This window comes from Enoplosus armatus, chromosome 1, assembly GCF_043641665.1.
Source record: "Enoplosus armatus isolate fEnoArm2 chromosome 1, fEnoArm2.hap1, whole genome shotgun sequence".
In the NCBI taxonomy this organism is placed as follows: Eukaryota; Metazoa; Chordata; class Actinopteri; order Centrarchiformes; family Enoplosidae; genus Enoplosus; species Enoplosus armatus.
In genome coordinates this window covers 3330179-3342810 of record NC_092180.1, presented here as the reverse complement: position 1 = coordinate 3342810, position 12632 = coordinate 3330179, and the positions used below count along the sequence as shown (strand labels likewise).

Genomic DNA, 12632 nt, shown 5'->3' with positions numbered 1-12632 from the left:
TCATTCAAACCCAACCGGTCAGTCCAAGCTTTCCTGCCACATCACTCCTCTCATAATGGAAACTAAGAGCTTTAATTAAAAGAAAAAAGGAAAACTTTCAACAGGTTAAAAGTGGAAACTAGACCACTACCTCATTTCCACAGGAAATACTGTAGTAAAGAGGTGAATGCTCCCTCCTGTGTTCAGATCACAGGAGTAACTTTTGCTGAATGAAATCAGTGAAAGATCAATCAGGGACTCCAGGGCGCTTCAACAAACAAAGAGAGAGAGATTCCTGTGACCCACAATAGAAGAGGAAGAGGAACACCTTTTCATAGCAGTCTTGCATCATCACAGCCAGGACACCTGGTTCATTTATAGACCATTATATAAAGTACAGCTCTCATCTGGTCTTCACATTGTCTGTGATTGTGTGTGTAGGCAGCAGTGCTGCTGTACAGTAGGTGTAAAGTAGGTCTTTTCCACTTGGGTGATTATTTATTTATACTATGTAATGTTTTAAACAGTGGTCAAGATGAGTGTCTGTGTGTCTGTGTGTGTGTGTGTGTGTGTGTGTGTGTGAGTGAACATGCTTGTACTTCTAAAGTGGGAAGCACCTGCCTGACGATGACTTGAACATGCCAGTGTGTGTGCGTGTCTCCCTTCCACAGGAAAATGAAAAGCATCATCACGGCTACTGTACACGCCAGCCTGTAGCTTTACTGGCTTCATTCACAATGTCTGACATCATTCCATCCACCCTGACCCTCATTCAAACCAGGTCTGCCAAGTCAAGAAATCCAGGTGGTGTCATTACTTCAAAATGTGCTGCTGCATCAACACAATCCTCCATTACAGGGTTTGTCCTCTGCATACAAAGTGTTCATCCTTTAGTGGAGACGTGACACATATTGATGAATTTGGGCACCATATTTCATTAATTTATACTTTAAGAAAATCATGTTATATTCCTTTGACTGATTTTAACAATTGTTTAAGCCTTTACGCTATTTACTTTCAAGGCCCATGCAAACCCTGCACACCTCAGCACTTCACCTGGACATCACCCAATAGACAGCTGTCATGTGGCACCAACGCAGGTTTCAGTAAATGATAAAGATTAAGTAAAAACTTGTCAAAACTATACATATCAAACAATATTTCCTGTCTAACAGAGGGAGGAGGGAGAAGGCCATACTTGTTCGAAGGTAGAATTCCTCACTGCCCTAAAAAGATAAACAGGAACCATTTGTTTGTACAATTTCATAACTAACTTAACTTCAACATATAAATATAAATGTCTTTCTGTCCTGCAGGACCACTTGTTACAGGATAATAGACATATCCTTAACTTGTGTGTTTTGGGGGAGTGCAGAGCCAAGACGGTTTTGTATTGTCTCATCTTTTTCCCAGCAGTGGGGGAGGTTTCCTAGTAGAAGAACACGGCTGTTGTATGAATGGAGAACAATTCTTTGCTATCCTTTGCTCCAACCCCCCTCCCTTCCCACTTCCTCTCGAGTCTTTCATCAACATCCCTTCTTCTCCCCTGCTGCAGTAGTAACTGGTGGCTGGAGGTCTGGAGGAAGCAGGGTGGGGGCTGAAAGCAGGGCAAAATGATTTGCAGTCTACCTGTAGACGCATACGTAGCACTTCAGTGTTGGGGAGGCTCTGAATGTGGCAGTTGCAGCTATGCTGGGAATGTGAGCCTCCGCTCTGCCAGGGCTGGACCAGAGAAGCCCACAACTCTATTTAAGGAAATGGCAGTCAGGGGCCCATCAGCCGCTCTCTCTCTCTGCCTCTCCATTTCTCTGTCTGTCCCTCGCTCTGCTCACAGCCCCCCTTCCTTCCTTGAACAAGAATGATAATTATTTTCCTTTGTGGAATAAAGGTTTATTTCCGTACCTGCTGGGAAGAAGGAGAACACACACACACACACACACACACACACACACACACACACACACACACACACACACACACACACACACACACACACACAGAGAAAAGTGTGTGTGCACAAATGCAGCAGTTTATTGGTGGTGTGGTTTGGGCAATTGTTTCCGGTACATTTGTGAGCTTAATAGGGATGTGTCTTTGTAAACTGCTTTAGTGCTGCGGTCTGCCAAACAACAACAGAAACAACAACAAACCAGTCAAAGAGAGGAGGACTTTGAAAGAAGGTGAAAGTTTCAGTCTACTTGAACAGGCCTCTTTTACTGCTAATTGCTTGAGTTCAATGGTTAAGCACACACACAAAACTATCAAGTATTAGAGGTTAGAAATCAAACTTGCACTAAATATCTGCTATCTGATATCAACATTGTCCACTTTCTCCAAATCACAACAATTATTTCATTCATTTATTCATACCTGTAAACCCTACAGATGTATTGCATTAGACAAGCTTTTGGTTTTCTGTCCAATGATGGTCTAAATGCTGTTTCAACCGCTTTTCCAATGTGACCTGAATAGAGGACAGAACCAAACATTTGGGGCATCAACATTTTAGTCTACGCATGCAGAATTTTGCTGCAAAATGTATCTCAGATATCAGAATAAGTGTTTTTGTTCTGGCCTTACAAATCTGCTGTGTATGAATTATAAACATTTCAACTCGTGGACAGATTTGATTCTTGTGAGCAGAACTACAGCGTGTGGTAACAACACATTTAGCACTTAACTAACTGGTTTGACCACGTCAGTATGTCTACTTTCCACAGCCCAGTCAGTCGTTCAGGCTGCACTGGCCACTCCTGCAGTGTATGTGTTTGTGTGTAGAGGCCATCGCTGCAGCTTGTGACGTACATTCATGTCATGTGGAATGTGAAGTGTGAGTCTGTGAGTGTGAGACAGATGGGTTTACCCAGCATCCTCAGCCTGAGGGATATAGCTTCCGCATTCGGCTGTAACACCATGTGAGTAGACACAGCACAAACATACACAGAGACCCATTCAGAAAAACACAACAGCACAACAGCCTGAGGCGACAAGAGCTCATCTCTACGTTCACTAGAGTCGCTCAGTGGTTAAAGATGGCAGCCGGATGATTGTACACCATTACGTCACTGTCTGAAATGTCGAAATCACATTCAAGGTAGGTTTAACACCGTAGGAAAAGCAAAGGGAACTGCGGGCAAACATCATGAAACTCCATAAAATGTAGGTAAGCAGGAACCAGTGACCAAATATTTATTTCTGATAATATAAACCTACTGGATTTCAGTGTTATTCAATCTACTGATTTAGCTACTGTGGGAAAACGGTAAAAAAAGGTGAAATTGATTTTATGATCAAGTTTGTGACCTATAACCAATAACATAGAATTTCAACTTGTGTTATTTCACCATCTGGACGGAACAGAAATGTGAGTTTAGGTGCTTTGTGCCAGTCAGCGCAACTGGGATGAAAAGCTGGTTTGATAGAGAACAATGCTGACTGACTCACAATCAGCAAAGAAAAAGTTTGAGAACAAGCAAAGACTATTTCTGTTTTTACCAAGACATTCAAAAAAAGTCATTGTGGCTGGTGTCCAACCTGCCATGGACACTGTTCTACCAGAACCTGGAGGGTGGGGTATTAATTTTAAATTCCATATAGGGCATTTAACGTTCAAGGTAAATGCCAGAAATTTCCAGTGAGTGTCCTCGTAACTGACTGTGGGCACATACTCAGCAACAACCACATGAAAGCCAATAAAGCAGTTGTCAGCAAAAAGTAAAAATGTCTGCAAGGAACAGGCTTGGCTTGGTTTAACAATAATAAGATTACTTTTATTACTGGATTAATTAATTAAAAGGCAAGGTTATTAAAATCATCTGCTATCTGTTATACTGATACAGGCGACTATTCTTTTAGACCATTTTAGATAGTGTTCTTTAAAATATTTTTAAAATTAAATAATTAAGGAAGTCATGTTTATGCTTAGTAATAAACTGATCTGATGCCCATTAAAACCAAAGATCCACATAGTACTTATCCTTACTAAGTCTTAAAACGTATGGTTGGTTTCTATTTTTTACACAGACACCTGGCCTGGATGTAAGCACCTTGGTGAGTCTGGAAGCAGACGGTGAACACAGCTTCCTGGAGGAGTCTGGTCTGGATGAGGTCATTTCCACCCAACAGGGATTCAGAGACTCCTGTTGTATGGCCATCACGGCAACCGTAGCCATGGGGCTCTCTCACCGGCCGATCCTGCTGATGTCACTCTGTCTGTCGTGGCCAACAGTGTGTCAAACCAATCAGAAGTAAAGGAGTGTGGACAGCGGCGCCTTGCTGTGTCTCCACTGTCACCGTCCATTCATGCGAGGACAGAGAGGACAGTCAGAGACACAGCTGAGAGTAGCAGAGTCCCACATTAAGGTTTTGGCTCAGCTGTCGTGGCCTGGCAAACTAAAAACGTCCCTGCCTAATTTTTGTAACAGCAACCTTTTTCAACACTAGTTTTATGAATAAGAGGAGCTCTTGGGTTCAAAGACTTAGATATGGTTACTAATAGGGTCAGGAGGGCGATATCACCTGCTGATATTGGCTCATCACAGATGTATCTGTATCTTAATGTAGTAGTTAATATTCTTATATTCATTGTTACTCTCATCTTTGATACACTTAGTGGCCACTTTATTAGGTACACCTGTAAAATCTATTGCAATCACAGCTCAGCCATAAATTTTACCTTTACAAAGATAAAAATGTTGTATGTGTATTAATTTAACTACATGTTTATTATTGAGATTTAAGATCAGCCGTTTTTTTCTAACATGTCAGCTGCAGGTGTTAGACCCTTTGATCATTGATCTTGTGATTATTAGATAAATTACTGCTGCCTTGTCTGTACAGATCTGCTTGTCTGTGCAGTTGGGACTGGATAGCTCCCGAGCTTAAACAGCCTGTGCTGTATAGCACAGCCAGCTGCCTGAGAGGGGGGTGGGGATGGGGCAGGGCGGGGGGGGCTATATGGGGAAACATTATACGCCTGTATGTCTGGTCTAGTCAGGATGAGACTGACTGGTCATCTATGAGACAGACTGGTATCCCTCACCTGTTCTCACCCTCTCTCGTCTCTATTACACGCTCTCGCTCTCTCTCTCGTTCACACACACACGTTTTATCTTGTTACTAATGGAGGATGCTAATAAAGACGTTTATGTCAACTTAATTTTTCAGTCATATGCACTTGTCTTCTAACTAGCATGATTCAGTAAGGGTGTAACTGTACATATATAAGGCATTAGGCTGATATGCAACTTCTTTTGGTCCACTCTTATTAGTCTAACCCAGTGTCATTACAGTGTACATCCTGGAACATGCAGAATGTAGAAGTAAAATGTGTGAGTTCCTCCTGGAAAGCTTTGAAGGTGTGTTGGTTGTGACCCAGCCTGTGGGGGATTAGGGACAGAGCTGATATTTTCAGAGTTGAAAGACCTTCCCGTATTATTTAGATGCTCTGTTTGGGAGCGTTACAATTTCCCTATAAAATGGAGCAACACTGGACAGTGTTGGATGAAGAGTAATGGATCTCAAACTTTGTGTGAACAAGGTTCCCTCAACAAGTCAGGTAACATTATGTCAATGGAGGCAGCAATATCAAACATGCAATTCATCTGCCATGGCATCACAGAATGTGTCTACTACCACTGATAGACTAAAACAGACAAACGGACCAGTCCAGTCCTTCCCCCCACAATGTTCAACCAGCCTGTCATTGAAGATTCAGACTGGGCCAAACCAACAACCAGCACTGTAAGAGTGTTTATTGCTGCAGATATGCCTCCATACTCGGAGTGATTGAGCCCCGCCATAATGGTCCTTCATGTGTGCATACTTTAGAAATTAGGTCAGCAATACTGAGACATTAGTTTTGTTTTCTATTTAAATACTTAGTGACCATTTGAAAATGTTTGAGTTACTTGGCACGATCTGTAGCCCATGAGCAAATGTTTAGTGTTTGTCAGCATTCAAAATAAATAAGAAATTCTTGTCTTTTTTCCCCTGCTGTACCAAAAACATACAAAACCCCCTTCAGACCCAAAAGCCACAGTATGCGTCAAACCATTCATTTTATGTACCATTAAAACCCTATAATTCACCAGACTAATATGTATTTAATGTGTATTCTGTTTGACACACTGTCTTAACGCTAGCAGACTGGCTACTCATAACTGATGATAGTGTGTCTTTTAGTGTGAGGATGGCTGTAAACATACACAGATGCACAAATGGCGCAGTAATCCAACTTGTGGGGGAAAGCAATACTGGGATCAAAGTTATAAAGAAGCACAGAAGGGTTCAGTGAGAAACTAAACCTCGAGGATTTATGAAGCGCTTGATTGCATAATCCCTACTATCAGTGACACCTCGTCCGCCTCTGAGAGATAATATCAAGAGCCTGACATGTCTGAGGCTTCGAGTAGCTTCCACCAGTGTGAGTCCTTTTGGCAGCTAGTCCTAAGCCCCAGTTTCTGTCCATCCTCATTTTCGCACACAGAAAGAGACACACACACACACACACACACACACACACACACACACACACACACACACACACACACACACACACACACACACACACACCTGGAAGCAAGACCTGAAAAGAAAAGGCCTTTGCTGTAGAGGGGAGGGGAAAAGACGAGCTTTATTTTGTTTTCCCCTCTGGTCGTTTTGGCAGGCTGTCTGTCCCCATTCCTGAGGTTCAGTACGAGTTCACAGAACACGCCGTCAACTTCCAGAAATAAACTGTTTGCTCATGCGTGGGTGCGATGAAATAGTTTGGACAAGACAGAGTTTGGACAGAGACAAGAGTTTTCTCTCTGTCTCTCTCTCCCTCTCTTTGACAGAACGGCCAATGAGAGGTTTAAAAAGGCACAAAGGATGTTGACAAATGGAGCTTGTATGAGTGTGTGAAAAATGAGATCACTTCCACTTTAAACTTTTATCTATATGGAGGCCAATATTTACAGATACTCCTTTGGCAGAGCAGGTTAACCACATCGGACTAAAGCTAAAAATTCATACCAGTGTTTTGTTTTTGTTTTTTTAATCATGAACCCTTCATTTGGTTTGGTCAAAGGTGCTGTCATGTTATGCTTTCTGCCAATCACCTGACCCCTGACTGGAAGAAGTCTTGTGCTAGGTTTGACACCATAAAATCTGGACTTTCAAAAACAAGTAGATACTCAAAACAAATAAACAAAAAACGTGGGGAAACTTAAGACTGCGCAGATAAAGTGGTGAATGTTTCAGCTGTAAATGGCACCAGTATTCTCTGAGCCTTCATCTTTTCCCTTCTTCACCCCACCCTCCCTCCTCCTCCTCTCACCCTCCCCTCTTCCATACCGCGGTGTACTCAGGAGACCTTAGCTCCACTGAAGGTGGAATCAGTTTTCCTTTTCCACTGTGTCTTTTTCCCCCCACGCTGGAAAAGCCCCCGTCCAACTCTCGCTGAGCGCCTGACTCAAGTGTGCTCCGACGTGCCCACATTCCTAGACAGTATCCCCAACACCGGAACCATTTACCGCCTCAGCCGGGAATGCTGATTTCCAGCCCAGGTTTTCATCAGACCTAGTTTAGGCAGAGAGCGCAACAGGAATTCACTGAGTAATACTAGCCATTATACAACGCAGACTTTCCCTCCATGTCAGTCATCTTACACACAGACAAATGCAGAAGTATGCTTTCTCTCTCTCTACAATGTCAGACGCAAAGCCAGTGCCGACAGCTCTTATGAAAAGTAATTATTTTGCTGTAAGTCATATTCTGACCTAGACTCAAACAGCTTTTTAAATTCAAATTCTCCACTGAGGTTAAAGCCCCCACCATTTGTATAATTCTGGCATTTCTGAGGATCTGGTGCTTCCAGGTGTAAAGAAAGGTGTTTATTCCACCTTACATGCTTTGGCAAATCCTTTCATGATACCAAAAAAAGACAGAGCCTTCAGGTTCTGCTGTCAGAAACTCATCTCTCTCGCCATTTCCAGCACACACTGTTGTCATTCACAGACTGTACATACAGACAGTATTCTCTACAGCTAACTGTTATGAAAAGCTTTTTACTGAGGCATTTTAATCGCAGGGAAAAAAAAAAAAAAAAGATAGGACAAAATTCAAAATACATAATCCACTGATAAATAAAGTATTACCCGCTAAAAACTGTAGATGGCAGGATGTCTGTTTTGCTGCTCTTTTTTTTATCTAATTACTTCAAGATCTCCTCCAGACATGTTTAAAGACATAAAAATACTTTCCTTGCAATAATAATCTTATGATATCATTTTTCCACAAAAAAGTTCAATTGATTTGTTTGAAAAAAATTATAATTACACCTATGAATGTGTAGATATAGCTCATTTCAAACTACTAGACACAAAATGTCTCCTACTTCACTGAAAAGTCCATTCTCAGTGTATGTTTACTGGAGGCTTCAACTTTCCATATCACACTTGTGTAATCTCCTAGATATCTGGTGACTGGTAGATATGTTTCTCTAGAATACCGTAAGTGATAGATGTTCTGCTTTGCACACTCTTTAAATCAAATAAAAAAAAATTCTGGGGAATACAAAAACAACCACAGCAAAAAGCATTAAAGCAACAAAGACGGAGACCAAATCGAAGGAATATCAGGATTAGCACAGTGAAATGGATGAATTCTCAATTAAACACAGTGACAGTGACTGCTACCACTCATCCCAAACACAGAGCTCTATCTCTGTCACCTTCACTTCTTCAACACAGCTGCTTGTACATATCAAATCCCTGCCTGCCTGCCTCCTTCCAGCTCAAACAGCCGTGCAGGCCAGGTCAGCAGTACACCACGCCACGCCAAAATGAAGTTAGTCATTCAGAACACCAGGCCCACTGTCCTGTCCTAACCCCACCCCTTACACTAACCCTACACCCTGTGTACGTGTGTGTGTCGTCCTTCAGACAGTACTCTGCTCGCTATTCATGTCCTCTCAACTTGATCCGATATTGTCCCTCTTGGGATTGTCTCAAAAGAAGTTTTGTTCTCCTTGAGGGGGGAGGAAAAACAGGAAGTTACATTCCTTAATAACCACAACTCAAATGCTGCCGGCTACAGATTACTACCGTCAGAAATCACAGAAGAAAACAAGGATTTAAACTTTCGCTCTGTGGTTTCTCCATCACAAACTGTCAAATCTGTGAGGTGATTTGGTAGGGATGATTATGGATAGCATCTCCCTTGTTGACTTAGGGTTGGGTCTGAACTGAAAACTCAGTAAATGCTGCATTTACACATCTGTACTGGGCCATACAGACAGAAATGTTGAGGCTCATAAATGCACAAAACTCTAAGTAACCAAAATACTCACTTGAGTCAAGGAAATCATGACAATCTAAAAATAACATGAAAAACCACGAAATAAATGAATCCTGTGTGATGCAACTCTGCCTGTCTTTCAGTGAGATACTGACCCCATTGACTATGATTGCATCTCAAGTTGCAAATAAAGTCGCATCAGTCGCTGGGTCCCAAAACAAGGCAGCCTCTCAGCCGCTCAGAGAAGTAGGTCACTGAGGATTCCATTCATTTGTACACCGCTTTCCAAATAGTTGCGCTTTTCCACTCAGCCCAAGACTTCCAGCTGCATGTTAACCCTTTAACAGCCTGCAGGTCTCATTCATACTGCACTTATTACTCAGTTAATAGCTATTTTAGCAATATTCTGTTAAAATTGATCAAAAAGCAGTGTTTCATTCATACTCTTGTGACAAGTCAATGAAACAAACTGATTAAAATTTTCTAGGGCAGCAGCTTTTTAAAAAAAAAAGTCATTTATTAAAGACAACCAAACAATAATGATTTCCACAGAACTTCTTAGAAGTGTATCAAGACACACACAACTAATAACTAACTAATATGCTATTTTCTAGGCTTTACATGCTCCTTTTTTAGCTGTGGTAAGACATAATTACAAATACTCCTTAATCAATACAGCACACCGATATATATCTGCCTTATTCTGGCACATAAGCACTCAAACAAGCTACCACAGCATACCAGAGGGATCACGTAACCAGACAACCTTCTCCTCTCCCTCTTTTCAGCAGCATGTGTCCTGACGTTAAGTCTACTGCGTAGAAACAGGCCTCATGATTCCACCTTACTTAGCTGAATCAGCCGACGGGAAACGACCACAAGCTGACACAGGTGGGAGAAACCTCAAGGGCGTGGCCCAAAATGTAATCTAGGTACAGAAGGAAAGCTAAGCTGGTTTATAGTAAAGCAAGTCAGATATAAACAGGTAAATACTTGCAATTATAAAAGGGAATTTGGTTCATCATTTTAAACAAAATTAGGTCACAGAAAGTGCAGAGTGCACAGCAAAAAGAAAAAAGCACTAGCATTATTTAGGCCTAATAACGTAATTTTCTGCATAAATGTTTGCTAATGCATTCATCATTACATTTAACTTTCAGAAAGCCATGATCTTATGAATGAAGTCTTTGTTAATCAGGGTCAATTAAAACTAAATTATTATCATAATCAAGGCAAATGTGATAATATACTGTAATGTGGATTTCAGGTCTTACTTCAGATCAGTCCAGCCTCTCATCCACACCGATTGACCTCATGCTTATAAAAGTATATCTCTTGATGACAAATGCGTCCTTATCCACAGCCATCCAACCTGTAAAGTGTCATAGCTACAAGTGAAATAATACTTTTCTTCAAACAACCAAAGCTAGCCATTTCCACCCACAGGCACATTTCCTTCATGTTTTATATCCACCTCGACAATAAATCAGAGGCTCGCTGGGAAATTAAGGTTCTCAGTGAATATAAGAGTGAAATACGACTGCGACTCAAGTATCACTACAAATATGACAAGACAGTGTCTCTTTGACTCACACACGATGCACTGTATTCTGAAACATAAAATAGAGAGAAAAACATGTTGTTGAGTTGTAAGAAGACGTCATCCTGTCCATCGCCTCCCCATGTCATCAATCTGCTTTGATGTCTGACAGTATCAACCGGTCTGACTGTGGGAGGGGTCGACTGAGGAAACTTCATATAGTGTGCTTTGATGTCTCCAGACTCATATTAAACAATAACAAAGACCAGCCTGCATTAACTGCAGCCACTGCCCATTGTAAACCCCGATGGAAACTCTATGTAATGTGTGTGAGTGTCACTGCAGGGCAGGGCCATTATGTCACCCCAGTGTAAGCCGTCAGATGTGTTACTGCATGCAGATGTTGCCATAGGTACACACGGACGCCTGCTCTCCATGGCAGCAGCTTCTTTCTATTTTTCATGAGCCCAGTTGGTTGCCAGGGTTTTTGTTTCCATGGCCACGCTGCAGTCTGATGCAACAAAACCCAGCCAGAACCCCCCTTGGGTGCCTTGGCATGATACCAACACAGGGAGCGCTACAGTGCTATAGGCTGGCACACTGACTGACTGACTGACGCCTCCAGCCAGCCACGGTGCTAGCTGAGCTAACACTTCACACAACCCTGACCTCCTTCCACAATCACTTACTGACTGGCTCTGGTTCAGTGCAACACTTTGCACAGTTTCATAACATCAGTGATTCAGCCATTTATTACTCTTGATGGATCTGCAAGAATGTTTTGGACAGGAAATGACATATAATGCTTGTGTGGAGCCTGTATGTGTGTGTTGTCCTGTGTGTTTGTTCCAGGGTCAGGGACTAGAGTGCCTAAAACATGCCCTTGAAAGCTTAAAAAAAAACAAAAGAGAAAAAAAAGAAAAGTAGTAAGATTTGTGAATTTGACTTCTGTGTCTCTCTTTATGATCAAAAAACAAGTGAGTGTGCAGTCTGAAGCAGAAGTTGTGTGACACTAGCTACTGCATCAACAGTGAATATCATAAAACCTCAACTATTGAAGTGTAGAAGATTTATTGCTTGAAGACAAGAGAGGAGAACAGCTCTATTCTCTTCTGTAACAATTGCTGCCAGTTCCCAGAAATATGTTAAAATAAATCTTAGAGGTACAAATTAAGTGTTTATTGGTCAATTTGAAGTGTAACTATATTATTTTGTAGTTCATTGCCCTCATCATGAGGCCAGAATGAGGTTGTTGTAGGAGAAAAATGAGAAACTAATTAATCAATGAATTAATGCCTGTAAAGACATCATCATGTCTTAGTGAATGATGTAGCAGTTGACAGTTTCTGAACAGCTGGCTGCCCTACCTGGGTTGTTGGCCTCTCCCTCCAGGACCTGCAGTTCGGTGCACTCGGCAAGGGAGTGCTCCAGACAGAGCTGCAGGAAGCGGGCCTGGGTCCGGCTCACCCTCTTCAGCAGGGACAGCAGAGCCACCGTCTGCTCGCACTCATTCCACCCCTTGAACCAGCTGGCAAGCACGCCCACCTGATCGCGAAACATCATGGTCTGCGAGGCGGGGTGAAGGCGGACTGACTGTGGTGGTGCCGGGCTCTGGGCTGAGAGGTGTGGGGAGCGGCTCAAAGAGACCAACCACCCCCAAACTTTAAACTGACGGTTTGGGTAAAACTGACGGAGGATGACGGTGGTCTTATCAGCGGATTGTTGATGTTTCTATAGGCAGGGGTGGGGGTCAGTCAGTTGGTGAGGTTCAGCTGATGCACTGTAATGCCATTCTTAGATTTGTCGGTGGCTGGGACAGCAGTCTTTCTTAGGC

The 12632-nt window shown here is 42.3% G+C and overlaps 1 protein-coding gene across 2 annotated transcripts in view; it reads right to left on the bottom strand.

Moving 5' to 3' along the window:
* The window catches only part of samd4a (sterile alpha motif domain containing 4A), a 42443-nt gene extending 29825 nt beyond the window's left edge, over positions 1-12618 (bottom strand). For both annotated transcript variants that reach the window (XM_070904657.1, XM_070904665.1), the window contains exon 1: positions 12166-12618. In XM_070904657.1, coding sequence (XP_070760758.1) covers positions 12166-12361 — 196 coding nt within the window. In that variant the 5' untranslated portion in view covers positions 12362-12618. The remainder of the gene's footprint in view (positions 1-12165) is intronic.
* Positions 12619-12632: the final 14 nt, after the last annotated feature.